The sequence below is a fragment of the Apodemus sylvaticus genome, chromosome 18 (assembly GCF_947179515.1).
Source record: "Apodemus sylvaticus chromosome 18, mApoSyl1.1, whole genome shotgun sequence".
In the NCBI taxonomy this organism is placed as follows: domain Eukaryota; kingdom Metazoa; phylum Chordata; class Mammalia; order Rodentia; family Muridae; genus Apodemus; species Apodemus sylvaticus.
Genome location: NC_067489.1, coordinates 5,998,883 through 6,019,962, shown reverse-complemented (window position 1 = coordinate 6,019,962; position 21,080 = coordinate 5,998,883). Strand labels below are relative to the sequence as shown.

The following is a 21,080-nucleotide window of genomic DNA, read 5'->3' as shown; positions in this document are numbered from 1 at the left end:
CTCACCGAAGGCCGGCTACACTCAACACAGTGAGGCAGACAGCCTATTTCTCATTCCTGTTACCAGGATACTACAGGGGAACATTTTGACATTATATTGGTTTAAACTCAATTTTGAATCATACATGTTGCCAAAGAAAGTGTGATTCTTAGATTTTTTTTGTTATAATTTTAGAAAAGAAAAAAAAGTCCCTTTTTGTTAAGCCAATACAACACAGATTCTGTCACCGCACATCAATCAAGTGTCTTTAACTTCTGAACTAAGCAACCAATATGGCAGGATCCCTCCTCCCACTCTTAAACTTGTCAGGGTTGGTGAATGGACTCAGTCTCCACTCTCTCTTTTTTTAATATTAAAAGAAATGTATGAGGTCCCATTTGTCAATTCTTGATCTTAGAGCATAAAGATTAAAATCTCAGGAGACAGCAGGTGTTGGCAAGGATGTGGAGAAAGAGGAACACTCCTCTACTGCTGATGGTAAAGCAAGTGCCATAAGACTCAGTGATAGCTAGACAAGAAGGGCTGGCAAAAATATGATATTCAGATCATTGTAGTGGTAAATTAAGGGGCAGAGGGGAGGGAGGGAGGGAGGGAGAGAGAGAGAGAGAGAGAGAGAGAGAGAGAGAGAGAGAGAGAGAGAGCGATCTTCCACAAGGGATAAGCTGTCCCAAACCCCCTGACCTCCAAATCAAGATGCAGGAGAAACTGTCATGCAGGATCAGAGATTTCAGAAGAACCTTGGGCCACAGTTCTGAGTTGGGGAGCAGACAATGCAAGCAAAGGGTGAGATTGCTCGGTACCCATATCGTCTTGTCCCAGAAGAAGGCTTCTCGAGGTCAAACACCAGAAACAGTCAATAGGTGAGGAGCCGAGAATGAGCGGGGACCCCACGGTATCACAGAGGAAGCTTCACCAGGAGGGAGGAAAGTGTGGGAAGACAGCATCAGGAGAGACTTTGTTATTGCACGACAATATGCAACGTCACAGAAATTTTGTTTCAAAGAACAGAGAAGTAAATCCCTGAAAGACAGTTCAGGGGCAACAACTGCAGGGGAATTCTTGGTGGGCAGGAAGCTGAGCATCATTTGGTTGAGGAATAGGGAAGATAATCTACTTGTCCCTAAAAGGGTAGAAAGAGGGGAGGGGAGGTAGAAAAGTATCATAGAAAAGTGATAAATAGATAGATAAAAAGATAGATGATAGAAAGATAGATGACAGATAGATGGTAGATAAAAAGAAAGATAGATGAGATAGATTGATAGAGAGATAGATAGGTGATGATAGATGATAGATGACAGATGATAGGTAGATAGTTATAGAGAGATGATAGATGATAATAGATAGATGATGATGATGATGATAGATGATGATAGATGATATATATATATATATATACACACATATATACATATATGTATACACAGGTGGCTGGATGAATGGATGCTAGTAGGCAGGTAGATGGGTAGATGGATGCGTATGTGTGTGTGTGTGTATATATATATATATATATATATATATATATATATATATATATATGTATGCTTCCATAAGCTTCCAACCCACCAAAGCATATTGTTTAATAGGAAAGCTTGGTTTTTGCAAAATCAATATTTGTCATCAAATGCAAAAAAAATACATACATACATATATATATATATATATATATATATATATATACTTCCATGTATGGATACAGATATGGGTGGTCATGTGTATGTGCACACACACACACACACACACACACACACACACACACACAGAGAAATGCAGATTTTTTTATGCCTATTTTCTGTCCTGGCCACCTTGAGCTCTGCCCTGGCTCTCCCTTCCCTTAGAGGCTCATCTTAGAATGGATTGCTTTCCTTGCATGCCCAGCTGTTTTGCCTTGTGCAAGATGAGGTATTCATCAAATGCTCAATCAGCTCCCACGCTGGTCTCCTTTCACAGTCCTGGAACCAGAGGCACTGAGCTGAGGTTAATTGCTGTGGCCTGTTTACAGTGTAAGTCTACGGTGACAGCACAATTAGAACTTTGCAACACAGACTTTCTATGTAATCAACTTGTTCACATGTCTTCTGCCCCTCTGCCCCCTGTGCTCTGCTGTGACAGCACAGTACATCTGATTTGAAACAGGGATTTTTGCAGAGCTAGGTGCACCCAGGATCGAAAGCACCTGCAAAGAATGGTGGGTGTAGAAATGACAAGAGGCAAAGATGTCATCCTAGCCTATTAGAGACTCCTGATGGCTTCGGTCCCTGCTGCCACAGCAGATAAGTCCCGGTGCTCCAGTGAGGGGGCAGGGATAAATGGAGTCAGACAGCATTTATGGCAGAGGAGGCAACACACACCGATAAACAGGAGGGATTCTGACAGGGACACAGCAGCTGTGCAGGAGGGGAGGCGGGTGCAGGAAGGGGCCGGATCACAGCAGCAGCAGTGACAAGCACGGAACAGAATTAAAAATTGAAGAGATATTAAATTGAGTTCGTTCCAGCAAACCTGCATTTTACAAACCAATCATGACAGCCATAGTGGTGACAGCTTTTCCTGGAAGCAGAGTCATGAACTATCTCTCGTTTCTCTCCCAACCAGCATTCGCCTCCCATAGGAAGAGAGTTGCTTTTGTTTTTGCATTTGACGACAAATATTGATTTTGCAAAAACCAAGCTTTCCTATTAAACAATATGCTTTGGTGGGTTGGAAGCTTATTACCAATGCTAACACATTTGCGGATGGACATTGAGACTGTTTTGTGGCCTTGGGAGGGAGGGGACCAAGAAAAGGAAAGACAATCACTAGCAAAGATTCTCTGGCTGAATGAGAGAGGTACAGTTCAGTTCTTTCAGCATTTGGAGTTTTATTTGACTTAATTCTTTTGTAGTTTATTTGTTTATTTTAGAGAAAGAGTTTCATGTGCACTCACTATGTAACCAAAGGTAACTCAGTGTTCCAGTATTCCTATTACCACCTGCAAGTGATAGACTACAGCTGTGCTCCACCACACTTGGTGTATCTTGTACTGGACCCTGAACCAGCAGTGTACTGAGTTACACCACCAGTCTGTGATTTATAGTTTTAAAATTTTATTTTTATGTGTGTGGGTGATTTGTATTTGCGCTTATGTATGTATATGCACCACATGTAGGCAGTGCCCACAGAGGCCAGAAAAGGGCATCAGATCCCTTAGATCCACAAATGAATCTGAGCCAATGTGTGTGTTGGGAATCCAATTCAGGCCTCTGCAAGAGCAACAGGAGCCCTTGATCACTCAGCTGTCTCTTCAGAGCCCGAATTTTATTTTTAACCCCCTATTATTGGGGGTGGGTTTTGAATATTGAAATTTAGAAATCCCTTCCTCTTTTCCCTCTCTCTAGTCTTCCTGGCTACTCTCATTTAAATACTTTCCATGCCCCCTCTATTTAGAATTTGATAGTCTCAATTTCATTAAATATTATTGTTACATACATATATGTATGTAGTATGTATGTATATACTTACATATATGTGTATATATGTACTTACACACACACACACACACACACCTGCTGAGTCTGTTTCTGATGTCTGTGTGTATATGGTGCCAAGGCTGACTACTCTGCACTGGACTACCAGTAGTGGAGCTCATTCCTAAGTCTCCTCCCAGCAGTTTTTAATTGCCTTGTAGTGCTTTGTTTAGGGGTGGGTGGGGTGGTGGTTTGTTGATGCTCTGCCCAGGGAGTGGCACTATTAGAAGGTGTAGGTATGTCTCTGTGGGTGTGGGCTTTAATACCCTTCACCCTAGCTACCTGGAAGTCAGTCTTCCACTAGCAGCCTTCAGATGAAGCTTTAGAACTCTCAGCTCCTCCTGCACCATGCCTGCCTGGATGCTGCTATGCTCCCACTTTGATGATAATGGATGGAACCTCTGAACTTGTAAGCCAGCCCTAATTAAATGCTGTCCTTTATAAGACTTGCCTTGGTCATGGTGTCCACAGCAATCAAACCCTGACTAAGACAGATGGGATCCTGAGACTTTTCCCCTTACATGTTGACATGCCCAGGGATATTGCTATTCTTGTCTTGTTTGGCCATTTCTACGGGAATTATTAAACCTCCTTTTTGTGGTTCCAAGTACACACAGCATGCTGCACACAGTTAACATGTCCAAGTTGGTGGACTTGGAGGTCCCCATGTGTGGGGAACCAGCACAGGTCAGTTCACTGAGTTGCCTCTCACTCTAGCCAGCATTAACTATGTCTTGATAAGAACGTGCCACATAAAGAGTTCTCCAGTCACTTTTCAGTAATACAAAGAAGTTAACCTCAGGCTCTCCCACATTTTTCAAACAAGCTCAGAACTCTGTCCTGCCTGGGAAGCACTTCAAAGGTCTGAGTCCTGAACTGCCCACTGGGAAACTCATATCACCTGGAGTTTTGTTCCTGGTAGAACCAATTAACTTTTCTCCAGAGGGTCACAGCTCGGGGTTCTTGAAGCCAGCAAGGGAGTTCTCCTGCTCAGGAGTCTAGAGGGTCTTGAAGAAAAGTATTGACTCCTGTGCTACACAGATCTTGAGTAGGCAGTTCAAGATGGTGGCCTTCACTTCGGGGGCAATCACTCCTGCCTTGCTTTCTAAATTAATGAGACTAGTTCCTCCTTAAGAAATCAGGACTGCTAAGCACTAATTAGTATTCTATGCCATCCTCAAAATAAACCTTTGAGACAAATGAGCTGGAGGAAGCAAAGCATGCTGAGAATGAGCTAAGTGCTTCTCCAAAGACAACAATGGAGCACCGTCATCCCCAGAGGCTCTGAAGACTCCAGAACTTTGTCTCCGGTCAGCAAAACCTTGAAGGTCCTTGACTATCAGAGCAGTTATTTACATTTAATCTTCAAAAAAGAGGAGGGGCCTGATCTGCCCTTCCAAGCTTAACTACCAGGTGCGGCAGTGGCTCCCATCCCCCTCACTGAGCTGACTCACTGGTTCACAGTGGGGGATAAGTCATTAATGTTCTGGTGAGTGACACACAGGGCTCAGCCCCATTTCTTCAGGCCAGCCCTCTCTCCAATCCTAGGCTTTCATCTCATGGTGCTTCTGCTTCTAAATGCTGCTGTGAATTCTGGGATACACACACTGCCCTTGCTGTCTCCAGTCCTCCACGAACTGGCTTGCAGGGCTCACCTGGCACTGAGGGTACACTCAAAGGTGACCTTGCTCTCATTAGCTCAAAATTCAATTGTATGGTTCACTTGTCTTGCTATCTCCAGGGAGGAGAGCTCATAATTACAAAACCAGTCTTAGCAATTATGGACCCCAGGCATCTGTTTGGGGCTCCTTCACTGTTCCCCAGCAGGTACCAGCCAGACTGCAAAAGTCAACTTTTGCTAAACAACCAATAAATAAAAGGTGGGGTAGAAAACTGCCTTGCCTTATACCTTCAAGGGTGAATAGCACAGTCTGAAATAATATATGTATTTTTCTAAGAACATATTTACAGTTCTACCAATGCATTGCTTTATGGAGAGTTTATAAAAGGAAGCATTGGGCTACCATTTTCATCCAAATAGGCCAGCAGGATAGCACTAGATTCTGTCCCTTCGACGGCGTAATCTAATGGGATATTTCCATTCACATCTTGCAGAAGGACGTTGGCTCCAGCCTATACGAAAACAAACAAAAAAAATTAGTGAACATTAAGTGTTTAAGATTAAAAGCACATTTAAAATGTTCCCTTCACTGTTGACCCAGAAACAGAAATAGTTTTTAGCAGACACAGTGCCGAGGGATTTTGGAGGAAATCACAATTATTTTAGGCAAATACATTAAATAATTTGTGGAGACTTCAGGTTGCAAAATGCCCCACTGAGTCTTGTGACATCACAGCCCCTCCCTGACCCCCCCCCCCACTAATGCTCTTCCCTAAGCACAAGCCTTATTCAGTGAGTAGTGGCAGAGCCCTGCCCACCAGTACTGGTGGCTCTCTGCTGCCAGCTGCTGTGTCTGCATTCTTGAAGTGTCCAGGTCTACAGGTGAGGTCTCCATGAGCAAGCTGAGCTTGTCCTGATCTCCCCCAAATCTATTTTGTCAGTCTTTGTCTTCCTCAGGGATCCACCTGGGCAGTCCTCATGTTGTTCTGACTTAAAGTCTGTGCTGACAGCTCCTGCTTGGCTTTGCTTTCACAAGGTACTGTTTCCTAGCAAGAATCACAGTCTATTCTAGATCTTGGAACATCAGAGAACTAAACCCACGTGGCCTCACTGTGCATACCTCCCCCTGACCCCATGTTTATCCACAGAGTGGGCGACTTTCTTTTGCCCTTGAAAATCAGTCACAAGAAGTTCCCATGACTCTGAATGAGACCCAAGTGTTTATCAGCCATGGCGGCCATCATTCTTCCAAGGCCATGGTTTGAGCCTCTATCCTTTTTCCGCAGATGCAGGATCTGTTCCTTGACTCTATATCTGTCCTTCTCAGTGTTCTCTTGTTCAAAGTTGGCAGTTTATTCTTTCTTATTAGCTACAAGTTTACACACACACACACACACACACATACACACACACACACACTCATATATGTGTGAATATATACATTCAGTATTTCTAGTTAAAATTATTGGTAGGAATTTTGGTTCTCAGACTGAAAAGACTGAAAGTGGAGTGAACCAGGAAGAGCCATGATGCCTGTAACACAGAACTGAGCCATGATGAGCCATGATTCCTGTAACATAGGGTGAGCCAGGATGAGCCATGATTCCTGTAACACAGAGCTGTGAGTCAGGATGAGCCATGATGCCTGTGACACAGTGTGAACCAGGATGAGCCACGATGCCTGTAACACAGAGCTGTGAGTCAAGATGAACCATGATGCCTGTAACACAGAGCTGTGAGCAGGATGAGCCATGATGCCTGTAACACAGAACTGTGAACCAGGATGAGCCATGATGCCTGTAACACAGAGCTGTGAGCAGGATGAGCCATGATGCCTGTAACACAGTGTGAGCCAGGATGAGCCCTGATGCCTGTAACACAGTGTGAACCAGGATGAGTCATGATGCCTGTAACACAGTGTGAACCAGGATGAGTCATGATGCCTGTAACACAGTGTGAACCAGGATGAGTCATGATGCCTGTAACACAGAGCTGTGAGCCAGGATGAGCCATGATGCCTGTAACACAGAACTGTGAACCAGGATGAGCCATGATGCCTGTAACACAGTGTGAACCAGGATGAGCCATGATGCCTATAACATAGGGTGAGCCAAGATGAAGCATGATTCCTGTAACACAGTGTGAGCCAGGATGAGCCCTGATGCCTGTAACACAGAACTGTGAGCCAGGATGAACCATGATGCCTGTAACACAGTGTGAACCAGGATGAGCCATGATGCCTGTAACACAGAGCTGTGAGTCAGGACGAGCCATGATGCCTGTAACACAGAGCTGTGAGCTGGAATAATCCCTTAGGTCGCTTTTGTTTTGATCACAGCATCAGAAAAAGAAACCAAGGCACAGTCTATGATGTTTACTTTCTCATGGATTCTTTGCTCTCTGTCTACTAGGTTGATACATGAAATAAAATTCTAATTTTTCCTAGATAGTTAGATAATAGGCTTTGGGATGAGGTAGCTCAATCCAGCCAGTGTCTTTGTTAGGACTACCAGTGTGATAATGAAACAGCACAACCATAGACAAGCTGGGAGGAAAGGGGCGGTTTAGCTCATGTTTCCACACTACTCTTCATCAGAGAAGGAAGTCAGGACAGGAACTCCAACGGGACCCAAGAGAAAAGAATTTATGTAGAGGCTATGGAGGGGTCCTGTTACTGGCTTGCCCCAAATGATTTTCTCAGACTGCTTTCTTATAGAACCCAGGATCACCAGCCCAGAGTGGCACTACCCACCATGGCCTGGGCCCTCCTCCATCAATCACTAAGGAAGTGCCTGTGATGGTTTGTGTATGCGGGTAAGGGACCTTGTTGGAGTAGGTGTGTCACTGTGGGTGTGGGCTTTAATACCCTATTACTAGCTGCATTGAGGTGAGTATTCTGTTAGCAGCCTTCAGATGAAGATGCAGGACTCTCAGCTCCTCCGACAACATGCCTGCCTGAATGCAGCCTTGATGATCCAGGACTGAACCTCTGAATCTGTAAGCCAGCCCCAATTAAATGTTGCCCTTATAAGAGTTGCCTTGGTCATGGTCTCTGTTTACACCAATGGAAACCCTAACATAGACAGTGGCTAAGAGGGTCACTGTAGAAATAATGTTGATTGTATTTAGAAAAGTATTAATGATACAGGATTGTTTGTGTAAGAACAGCTCTATGTCCTTATGTGGGAAAAATCCAGCAAAGTGGCTAGCACACCTTACTGAACACCTTCCGGAAAGGTGTAGAGTGAGCTTTATTGCAGAGCTGCAAACAAGCAGGCATGCAGAAACAGACATCTGTGAAACCAGCAATACCCAGCTACAGATGCACAGAGTGATTTAAATGTCTACTGTGTCTGTGGTGACAGACATATTGAGTGTTCACCCAGGGTTCACCTGCCTAGGGAGTGTCAACCAAAACCTCAGTGTCTGGAGTTCACTGCACAGACCTAATGGCTGGCCTTTGGAATGTTTTATCATGATGGTTGGGTCCCATATCGATGGTCCTCTAAGCACTCTGTGCTTCAGATTTCTTTGCCTGATATTCTTGATGTCAAAATTTCCTAATTCTTTCCATACGCTGAAACAGCTATATATTCATCATGAAAGAAAAGCTCTGTTCCACCATGCCCTTCTTTGGAGGAGGCCTGTGTGTCTGCTGCAGGACTGCAGCTCTGAGATGTACCATTTTCTTATGTTGGGGCGTTTTTTATGCTAGGGATATAGGTTCCTTGGCAGGCTGGTGTGCAATATTTTGGAAAACAAAGCTTTTCTGTTGTTCAAATCAAATTATAAATGCCTTGGAACCTCCCCCACTTTTCCCCACTGAAATATGCAGGCTGTGAGAAGGAAGGTCTCCTGGTGCTCTTCAAATGCCTGCAACAGCTCAGAGTCAGACTGGCCCATTATTCCACTCAGGTCTGAACAAAGGCGTCCTTCCTCCCTGCATGAGCTGATTTTCACGACCACTTTTCTATTTCTATTGTACTTTGAAGCTAAATATTGGTAGTGAAATCAAGACTGACTTTTTTATTACCCACCCAGCTGACCTAGGAGTGATAGCGGGTCTCATCAGATTAAAGTAACTGATTGACTACAAAGTAGAAACATTTCTTGAAAATTTCAGAAGATCTTTCTTATTACCATCATAAGGTCTAACCTGTATCTTATGCAATCCATACTGACTTGACTGTGTTGTACAGCATTGTGTTTCTCCTATTAAAAATGTTTGAGACACTCAGGAATAGCAAATCAACTTAATTTTGTGCCGTGAAAGTAAGCAAGAAACTCAGTTCACTGAAAATACCATCTGTGATGTTGTGCATTTAAAATGACGGCATATACATATAAATTAAATATAACCTTCCAGTGCATGCACTTGGGATACTTGAAAATGTGCTGTTTCATTCTTCAGTTTTTACTTCTTAGACATGGATACAGATTTCAGCCGTGCATATGAAGTCGAGATGGAGATGTGTTTGTGACTTGGTTTCCCTGGATACTGATGCAAGCCTTTCTGTGAGGGACCTAGAGGATAGCATCAAACACTGAACACACTTTGTAATATGTCAGAGTGTGCATTTGATTCTACAGAAAGAAAGAAAGAAAGAAAGAAAGAAAGAAAGAAAGAAAGAAAGAAAGAAGGAAAGAAAGAAAGAAAGAGAAAACCCTGAGAATTAAAGGAATAGAGAGTTGAAGATCTTGAAATAAAATTTTCAGATGAAAAGCCAGGAATAGTGAAACTTGGATTTACTTTTTAGTATAACAAAGAGTAGTCTTAGGAGTTGCTACACATGTCATACATGTTAAATATACTTTAAAACAACTGGATGTTATCCTTTTTTAAGAATTTGGGGTCTTACCGGGCGGTGGTGGCGCACGCCTGTAATCCCAGCATGCTGGGAGGCAGAGGCAGGCGGATTTCTGAGTTCGAGGCCAGCCTGGTCTACAGAGTGAGTTCCAGGACAGCCAGGGCTACACAGAGAAACCCTTTCTCGAAAAAACAACAACAACAAAAAATCCAAAAGAAGAAGAAGAAAAAAAGAATTTGGGGTCTCGCACAAAGCTCCAGAAGAAGGAAGACCAAAGTGTGGGTGCTTCAGTTTTTCTGAGCAAGGGAACAAAATATTCACAGGAGCAATTATGGAGACAAAGTGTGGGGTAGAGACTGAAGGAAAGGCCACCTAGAGACTGCCCTGCTTGGGGATTCATCCTGTAAACAGTCACCAAACCCCAACACGACTATGGACAACAAGAAGTGCGTGCTGAAAAGAGCCTGATATGGCTGTCTCCTGAGGGGCCCTGCCAGAGCCTTATAAATACAGAGGCAGACAGATGTTAGTAGCCAACCATTGGGCTGGGCATGGGGTTCCCAATGGAGGAGTTGGAGGAAGGAAAAGAGGAGCTGAAGGGATTGCAGCCCCATGGGAAGAATGATGATGTCAGCCAATCACACCCCCCAGGGCTCCCAGGGACTAAGCCATCAGCCAAGGGGTACACATGGTTCCAGTCACAATTGTGGCAGAGGAATGCATTGTCAGGAATCAGTGGGAGGAGAGGTTCTGAGTCCTATGAAGGCTCGATAGATGCCCCGGGGGGGGGGGGGGGAATGGAGGCAGAATAGGTGGGAGTGGGTTATATATAAAATGAGGGGTTTTCAGGTAGCTCCAAAGGTTGCTGTAGAGCCAGAGGCAGAAGAGTCCTGCGTCAGCGTTAGTGTTGCTTTCAGTCCTCATCAGAGAAGTGTCTCTGTGCTGTGGACAGGAAGTGAGTGTGGAGGCTCAACCACAGACAGGACAGAGATGCCATACCCATGCCTGAGGAAGAGGAGGCTGAAGGATTGTAGGAGCCAGAGGAGGGGAGGACTAGGGGAAAGTGGTGTCGCCTGGGCATGACAGCTCTCTCCATCTCATGGCAGATGTATTTCTGCACAGGCTCAAACCAGTCAGTGCCCCATGTAAGGAACTATAGCCCCACCCACAGCTGAGAAGCTCTTGACAGCAGATGGCTCCTTGCGGAGGAAGAGTGAGTTTTCTTTAGGAGTGTGGCTCCTGGGGGAGTCTATCATGGCCCATTGGATGGTCCCACACCCGGAAGTATCAGGACAGCACAAAATGGAATGGATGAGTTATCAAGCATAAAAGGTAACGCGATTGAATCAACAATATATCATGTCCACAAAGAGACAAAGTGTGGGTTAGGAAACCAGTGTGTGTGGGCGGATGAAAACACACCTTCTCTTCACGCAGGAGAAGCAGTTTACATGAGATGCTATTATCATGACCTGAGACATAAAGATTTGTGTGTTTATATCTGTGTTTGTGTGTGTGTGTGTGTGTGCTTATGCATGCAAGCATGCTGCTGTGTGTGGGATGGCCCCATACTTCACATCCTGCACCTGATCACCAGATGTCGCATGCCTTCTGAGAGCACTTGTCCATCTCATTCTGAAAGAATCTTCCAGACTAAGACACTCTTAGTTTGCCTTCCTTTCTCTTCTAGTTGCAACAACACAATACTCTGTCTAAAGCACATTAAAGAAGAGAGGGACTCAGGAGTTTGAAGCTGCTGGTCATGCCACATCCGTGCTCTGAAGCCAGCAAATGAATATGTGTTCTCAGGTCCATCTCTTTTGGTTCAGGCCAGGGACCAGCTCCTGGGATAGTACTACTGACATTTTGAGTGATTATTCCTACTTCCCTAAAGCCATTGCAGACAACCACCAGGACAACCTAGCCCACAGGTACAGGCCTTCCTTGAAACTCCATGCTCAGGTTGTTCCAGACTTTGGCCATGAAACTAACCATCACAAGCTCCAAAGTACCTTTTCTTTGCAGCATGGACATCCAGCCCTGGGTATTCTACTTACAAACTTAGAACTCTACTGTTGGGCCAAACCCCAGGCAAACAAAAAATTATTTGTACAACATAAACTGCAAGGCAAATCCTGATATTTCTTTCAAGAAATTAAATGAAGCACATCATGATTGCTGTCTATCATCAGAGAAGTGAAGGTGCTACAGTTCCTATGTGTGGAATCAAAAGGGACTCTTCAAACAGCGGAGTGCTCAGGGCCTACTACATTTACTCTCTATTTATTGAAACTGGAAAGACATTTAATTCCAAATTTGTCCTAAATTTTGTTCTTGATGTATCACAGTTGGGACTCACATAAATCATTTCCTGTAAATGAGATTCTGTTTAGTACATGCCAGATGACATAGGGACCAATAAACATTTCATTGGCTTGTGCTTTGTAACAGTTTAATCTCAACAACTCTGTTTGTGCACGGTTTTACTTAGTAATAATTCTTTGTCACATTAATATTGAAAGCTTAGTAAAAGTCATAATGAAACCGCAATGATAAAATGCCACGTCGTTCTATGTGATTAAATTTTTTTGGTAACTTCTCATTTTTAGATAATTACAAATCTACTGAAAATGGAAAGTCTGGCACTGGGATGTTTTACCCATTGTGAGTTTGATGCCATGCCCCCCAGAATGGTGTGCTGAAACTCTAACCCTAGTACCTCATTTATATAGTCATCACAGACAATGCTAGTTCAGAGGAAGTGATCCTGGAGCAGTGAGAGACATTATTTCAAGATGCCAGTGTGTTTAATAAGAGAATTGTTTGAATGGAGACAGACAGAGACTGGGTGGGACAGAGAGCTGGAAAGGTGGAATAGAGCTGAGGCTGATATCATTAAGAAACAGGGTATGCCTGATTCTCTTGGGAGCCTTGACTGTAGACATCTAGAGGTGTCAGAAAGTAATATTTGTTTTTTAAAGCCACAGTTTGTAGACTCTGTTATTTCAGGAAACTAAGGCGGTGTTCTGTGCCCAGCAAAACGCACTAAATGTTTATAGCCCTTTTCTGAATTCTTATATGGAATCTAGCCCAGAGTGGTAATATTAAGCGTTGTGGCAGTTTGGGGGTAATTAGCTTGTATCGCTGGAGCCTCCAAGACTGAGATCAAGTTAATGTCTTTATGAAAGCGACCTCAAGTCCATGGAATTGGTCAAGCTCTGGCCAGTGAAGAAAAAGTACAAATTATTATTTTTTTAAAAACTTATTTATTTTAAAACACACATTCACATATGTGTATGTGCCTGTGTGTACTTATGTGTATCATATGCATTTAAGCTCCCTTGGAGTCCAAAACAGAGACTCAATTCCCTGGCACTGAAGTTAGAGGTGGTTGTGAGTCACTGAGGTGTGTACTGGGAACCAGTCAGGATATCCTGAAAGAAAGGTAAGTGTTCTGAACTGCTGGGTCATCTCCTTAGCCACTAAAAGATAGAGTCTGGTGTCATAAATAAAAGGGTTCCCATTAGAGATCTGCAGACATGAAGAATAAAAAGGGACATTATAAACAGCCATGCACCCACAGTTTATAACTGACGTGAAAGTGAAATGAACTAGTTCCCTAAAAGACAGACTACCCCAGAATTAAAGAAGCAGGCCATCAGTTGCATCTAAACCTATTAACAATCTCTATAACCCAAATCATGAGGATGTGGTTGATTCATGGTGAATTTCATAAATCCTCCAGGGAAAAAAAAACAAGTGTCCTATGCAGGCTCCTTCAGAGTACTGAAGCAGATGGAAAACTTCTACACATTTTATCAGGCCAGTGTTACCACATGACGAAGATGAATGAAGGCTTAAACCTACAGACTCTCATTCATTCAGGTGACAAATACTCAATAAAATCCTAACAAATTGATAAAACAGTGCATAAAAGTAATCATATACCAAGCAGGACTCCATTGAGCTGTTGGTATAATTCTGCCTTCTCTGCTTTTAAGAAGGACACCTTCTTGCCTCTCCCAGCTCCTGAGTGAACCAGGCATGCCTTGGCTAATGTACTTGTGTATATAAAGTTCATATAAGCTTACATAGGCCACACATACATACACATTTGTACGTGCTTGGTTTGTCTGTGCTTGAACCAGGGAGTAGCACTGTTAGGAGGTGTGGCCCTGTTGGAGTAGGTGTGTCACTGTGGATGTCAGCTATAAGACCCTCCTCCTAGCTTCCTGGGAGCCAGTCTTTCACTAGCAACCTTCAGATGAAGATGTAGAACTCTCAGCTCCTCCTGCCTGCCTGTATGAGGTCATGTTCCTGCTTTGCTAATGGACTGAACCTCTGAACATGTAAACCAGCCCCAATTAAATATTGTCCTTTATAAGACTTGCCATGGTCATGGTGTCTGTTCACAGCAGTAATACCTTAACTAAGACTTTAAATGCATGTGTGTAGACACACATACATTTAAAAATTGTTAAATAATAATTTGTATCTTTGTCTTAATCTGGCCAGAGGTTCAGCATTTGAAAATCAATAATGCAATATCTCACATTAACAGGCAGAAAAGCTAAAAAAAAGCAAATGCTCATATCAGGGGATATTAGTGAAGTATTTGGTACAATCCAGCATCTGTTTATGGAAAATCAGTAAGTAGACATAAAGTGTGACTCTGTCTGTTTGTCAGAGAGCACCTTGACAGCTAACATAGCTAACACTGTACTAAATGGCCCGAGGGTAGAAACTTCACAGTAACATCAGGCACACGACAAGGGTCTGCTCCCCTCAGTCTTTCCCCAAATGCCTCAGTTAATGGAATCTGACATAAAATGGAGATAAGAGGCAAACAGCCTGTGAAAGAGAAATAAAACTGTATGTGCTCACAAATGAAACGAACGTTTACATAAAGTCCCAAACCCCAAACTTAAAGAAGTCTACATTCCCCATGAATGTCTAGAGCTCAGGATGGAAAGACCCGAGAGAAAGTAACCAGTTTCTTTGTTTCTCCATTCTGCAAATATGAAGGCTGAACATAAGCCACACTATTGTCGCTATTAGAACTCTGGGATAAGAATTATGATAAGAACAAAATCATGAATCTAACAAAGTGCTTATAAGACAAGAAGAGATGGAAGACACCCAATGCACAGATGGGGAAATAGCCTGCGGAGATGGGTAGGAATGCCAAGAGGACAGTTGTTCCCAACGTGTCAATCAATAAAATCCAAATTGACACTCTAGAAAAATATTGGGCAGACCCCAACAAGCTGATGACAAAGTTTTACAGAGTTGGAAAGAAACCTAAATATCCAGCAAGGACTTAAAGGAGAAAATGTCGGAAGGCTGACTTCATGCAACCAGAAGACTCATTGTCAATCAACATAATTGAGATGTGTGATATTGCTTGGTAGGGGGTGGGGGTGGGGGTGGGGTGGGGAGGGGTGGGGGTGGGGAATGCACAGATCAATAAATAGATGAGAATAGAAGGTAGAGAGACAGAGCCATGTAGATACAGACAGAGGGTCCTCATGTTAGAAATAAAGGCTATATGGTACAGTACAGAGCTCTGTCGACAATTAGTGCCGGGGAAGTTGGAGATTGGTGTGAAAAGAACCAGACTACAGGTTCACCTCTGCTCTTCCCCGACAGCAGGCCTCATTATCCTTCAGTCTTTACCCCAGAGAACTTTGAGCATGCAGCTAGCTGTCAGGGGCTTTCTTCTCACACCCCTTGCAAGCCTGCTCCGCTCCCTGCTGCACAGACCAGTGGCAACTTTGAATTTCCACCTTACTGAGATCAGTGCCTTGTGCCTAGTACACAGGCTGGGTCACATTGTGTGGCACTTTCCCCTCTTCAGATACCACTGTCAGAAGCCTCCATTTATTCTCTGGAACTGAAGGATCTCCTTCCCTTCAGGGCCCCACCCCAGCTGCCTATAGAGTCTTGCTGGTACCTCTCTGATAACAGCTCTCTTCCTAGGGGTAACTTGTCTCATAGCAGACACATCTTTCTTCACAAAGTTTCATTCATAATAGATCACAGACCAAAATGTAAAGTGCAAACTTTGAACCGTTCTTCAGATGAGAAAATCTAGATATCATGGAGTGGGGTGATGGGATCGTTGACACAGCACCAGAGGAGTGGATAGAACACAAACCTGGCATTGTCATGAACTTTATCAAAGTCACAATAGAAAGATAAGGAAGGTTCCTGGATGAAGCCCCACAGAATTTTCAAAAGGACTCATGTCTTCCTGGCTTGAACCATCCAGGTTAGGATACCAAGTACGTTGAGGAAAGCTTAGAAAATGGATTACTTTGAAAATTTGACTTTAGGGCTTGTCAAGATGTCTCAGCCATCTTGTCCCTTGTTTCAGACAAAGTGGAACAGCTGCTGCAGTTACAGAGATTGGTCCCCAGCAGTCCTGCAGGCCAACTGTCAACCACCTGCCATTTCAGTTCCAGCAATCTGCTGCCCTCTTCTGGGATCCTCATTTAGGTAACAATAAGATATTTTTAAAAAAGAAAACAATGATTTTTATGGAAACTGATATTTAAGTCATCAAATTGACCACCAGAAACAGTAAAAATAAAATAAGCATCCAGCCCCTCTCCTCAGACTTAGTCAGCAGGATTTCGGTGTTTTTAGTGCACACAGAAGCTGTGAGGGCACACATACTTTGTGAAAGCAAACATGACTCAGGCCTCTACTTCCATGGTCTCACTTCCAACCTGAGAGCTAATTGCAAACACTGTCCCTCCTGTGTCCTTAGACGGTAACTGAATCCCATCACACTCCCAAGCAAAAGCCACTAAAGACTTATTTTCCCACCCTGAAGTATTCGGTTCATCAACCTCATAACTCATAGTCTTGTATGCTACTCTGTCTCCAGACAGGAGGTTCCCACCCCCGCAGTGAGCGTCGTATTTGCAACCCAGCATCATTCGGGTGCCTGTGGCGTTTGATTCAGATTTGAGTGCGCCTGCTTCGTGAACGATTCCATGGCTTCGCCCCATGAACGCTCTGGCTCCATTCCAGCCACTAGAGATCCTCATTGCCTTTCAAACATTCCCACTTCCCCCAACTCCTCTACCCCAACACCCGAATGCCCACAAGAGTCGCCTTGAGCCACTTGAATTCCAGCCTTCCTCCTGGAATATCTCATTTTCCTCCACACTGGCTTTGCACACACGGCTTTGCCATAGCGTTCTGGGGTGGGTGGGTGGGATTATTATTCTCTTGTGCCTACTAAATGTTTTCTCTCTGTGTCTCTATCTCTCTCTGTCTCTGTCTCTCTGTCTGTCTCTCTCTCTCTGTCTCTCTGTCTCTGTCTCTCTCTGTCTCTCTGTGTCTGTCTCTCTCTCTGGGTGTGTGTCTTGTTCTTTCTTTCTCTTCCTTTGTTTTCTTCCTCTCCTCTTCCTCCTCCTTTCTTCCTCTTCCTCCTCCTCCTCCTCTCTGTTTTGGACACAAGGTCTATCATTTAACCCTGCCCAGCCCGGAGCTCACTGTGTAGATCAGGCAGGCCTGCAACTCACAGACTACAGGGACAAATGTATCCTGAAGGTGAGCTTGCCCAGGCTTGGCTTTAACTGTATGAAACTGTACTGTGGCCATCTGCACTTCTTTCACACACATCTGTCCAAGTACTTTCATGAGAACAGTCATAGTTGTGGGGTTTTTTTTGTTTTTGGTTTTTTGTTTTTGTTTTTTGTTTTTTTTTCTGCTGACAAATCTTTTCTAGGTTGTAAACATAACATCTCTGGACAGATGAGGTTGTTAGTTTCCCTGGGACCAGAGTTACAGATGGCCGTGAGCTGCCCTGTGGGTGCTGGAAACTGAATCTGCTTCTTTTGCAAGAGCAGTAGGGGCTCTAAACCATAGAGCCATCTCTCCAGCACCCACCCACCCCAAATTACTCTTGAATAACTAAATGGAAACCCGAGGCTCCTTCCCCAAGCCTCGAATTTCAGTAAACACCTCCACCTTAGGCTCAGAGAGCCCCAGACTAGGAGGAGGGGCCTGCAATGAGAACACTCAACACTAAAGCCAGCAGTAAGCTCTGTCTGTAGAACAGGCTGAGGAGGCAGGACCTGGGTCGGACCTGGGGCTGGCCACACCCTGACCCTTGATTTACTCTACAGTGACCTCTGAGGCTTCAAAGCAGTGTGCACTGACTGGCATCTTTCATTTCTAGCAATCATTGCCTATGGCTGCCATTATTTATGAAGAGAGAAAATTAGAAGCAAGTAATTTTCCTTTGGACTCTAGATTTTTGGCAGATAGTATGGCTCATAATAGAGTTGGGTGGCCCTCTTATTCATTAAGGAGCCGCACACTGGACTTTTATTATGATTAAAATGTGCTTTGAGAGTTTAATACTTACAAATTTTCATGGCAGTAAAAATTAAGAGCCCCTTATTATGGCCATTTAAAAATTTTATAACAGTTGAGTTATATTGGAACAGAGTTTTACAGCTCCCCCTGTGAAACCTTCTTAGGTCAATGGTTGCTACTTGGGGAGACATAAATATTTACACATACCCTTATTGCCCTGGTACACACCACAGCAAAGCAGGCAAGAGAAGGAAAACAATTCTCAGGATTCCAACGGATTGGGTGTGAATGGGGCATGCAGTCAGTCATCTTAAGGGCATTTCCAAACACTCACAGAATGACAGTTTGCTGCAGTGGTAGAGGGAGGGTATGTCCCACGGGCATCGAGGGCAGAGGTCACCACCTGACCAAAGAAAAGTCAATGCAGGCAAGTGTGAGCATAGGTACCTAGCAGAAGACGGATATAAAAACTGGAAGGCGAGCCACTCTGTAAACAGGAAGGAACGATAGAAGAGAACCACTCTTGGGTCTGAACGGGAAGGGAAAGAAAATGGGAGGGGGCGTGGTTGATCCTAAAGCTCAGAGAGCCTTCAGTATAGATACACAGGTAGCAGAAGAGGAAGAGGCATCTGTGAGATCCCAGACTGGACCTCGCCAGCAGGCTCAGCCAACAGGCCATGAAAGGGGAGAGGGAAGAGAAGGAAGAACAGGAAGGCCAAGAGGTTAGGAGAGCAAGATTAGGAGGTTAGGATGCCAAACACGTGGTGTAGCCAAAATGTCCGAAGGGGAGAGCTGGAGAGTTCAGGGTAAAGGGGCAGGGCTTGCCAGACACAAGCTGAACCAAGAGAGAAGCAGCCAGCGCCTACCCTTTTTGATATGCTAATAAGCACTTCAGTTAGCTGTTTGCCTGGGATTGAGTGCTTTCATTGGGTTGTGAACTATCCTTTAAAAATGAGGGGTTCCTGTTAGAACTAAAGCTAAATAAAAGGAGCCTGTGAAATGCAGAAGCATTGGAAGGCAGAAAGGTAAAATGCCCCTGCAGACCTGTGCCTGAATACTTAGGTCACAGCTGTTTGGGGAAACTGCAGAAGATGGAGTTAAACAGGAGGAAATGAGTAACTAGGGATGCAGGGGTCCTTACTTCCTGTCACTGCTTTGCTTCCTCTTGCAGTGAGTTGTGAGGAGATGGAGAGTCCTTGCTACACACCCTGTCCTCCTTGGAGCCTGCCCGGTGCTTTCCCAGTGATGGCGGACTCTATCCCTTCAAACCATGAGCCAAAATAAATCTTTCCTCCCTTAAATTGCTTTTGAAATCTGCTCTGTCCTATTGATAGGAATCGTAACCAGTACAGCAGACAGGAATTTTGTACGGTGAAATATGATAAGACAACCAGTAAAAAAAAATGTGTACCATTTATATAATGGTATTTATCTGACAAAATGGCCTAGTAGTAAAAACCATGCTACTAAAGGAAATTTTCAGGGCTGGGGAAGTCCAGAGACTGTCTAAGTGAGGACACTCTTGACCTTCACTTCACATCCTTTGAGTTCGGACATCTTATTCCAGGGATCATTGAGAGAGCAGAGTCCGGGCTGAGGGAGGAGACTGCAGGGAGGAAGCCTGAAGCCAGAAGTCAGTTCTGTGAGGTGGATGGAACTGAAAAGAGAAACAACCCTCTGTTTCGAGGCTGGCCACACCCTCACCCTTAAGGAACCTGACAGAGTAGGTTCCTGTTAGGCTTCTAGACGTACATATGCCTGGAAGTTATGGCCTGGGCTACAGAAGGGGTTCTAGAGGCTAGGAAAACAGGCAGCATTCCTCAGGAACTTGTGAAACAAGATCCCATCTGCCAAAAAGAGCCATTCCGCTTGCCTCTGGTGGAAGGGAGGTATGGGTCTCCACTGACATATACATCTTACATACCAAACCTCATGCTGGCCCCCAGGTCCCTTCCGCCCACACTCAGCCCACACTAGCACCCTGGCCCTTCTCTATTATGCTAGCTCCTAGGCTGCCACAGTTCCCAGGTTTCTCTGCACCCAGATGCCTGTTGATCTCCATACAATAGCAAGGTTTCTCCCTTGCCGTCTTTACCCTGCAAGTATCTACCCTTCTCTGCTGTTCTCCACTTCTCTCTGCTCCCAAGAGACAGCCTTGGCCTATCCAGTCGGCTTCCAATTCTCTCTGCTCTGGGTTTTCCCAGATGCCTCCGCCTGTTCTCCTCCTCCTCTCTCTTTTATCCATAAACAACAACAACAACAACAACAACAAAAACCTTGCCTCCAGGTTGGTATACTATGAGAACATGGCCCACAGAATCAAATTAGCAGGGCTCACGGAGACTGAAGCAGCAACCGTGGAACTTGCATGGCTCTGAGCTAGGTCATTTGAATATATGTTACAGTTAGGTTGTGTAGCTGGGTGTTCTGTGGGAATCTTAGTGGGAGTGGGGCTGTCTGTGACTCTTTTGTGTGCTTTTGGGACCCTTTTTCCTCCTGCCTTGTTGACTCATACATCCTTGATATGAGGGTCTGTGGCTAGTTTTATTGTAACTTGTTATATGGTGGTATTTGATTGATGGATATCCTTAGGAGGCCTGGTCTTCTCTGAGGGTAAATGGAAGAGGAGAGAGTGTGGGGGGAGAGGGAGGTGTGGGGGAAGGGACTGGGAGTAGAGGAGGAAGGGACACTCAGATCGAGAACATACCCTCCCCCATCCCAGAGCTCCCAGGGACTAAACCACCAACCAAAGAGTACACATGGAGGGACCCATGGCTCCAGCCGCATGTGTAGCAGAGGATGGCCTTGTCAGAC

At 44.4% G+C, this 21,080-nt stretch overlaps 1 protein-coding gene across 2 annotated transcripts in view; it reads right to left on the bottom strand.

Moving 5' to 3' along the window:
* Window positions 1–21,080, bottom strand: part of Myo16 (myosin XVI) — a 366,311-nt gene that overhangs the window by 275,861 nt on the left and 69,370 nt on the right. For both annotated transcript variants that reach the window (XM_052162641.1, XM_052162640.1), the window contains exon 4: window positions 5,528–5,636. In XM_052162641.1, the coding sequence (XP_052018601.1) occupies window positions 5,528–5,636 (109 nt within the window). The remainder of the gene's footprint in view (window positions 1–5,527; window positions 5,637–21,080) is intronic.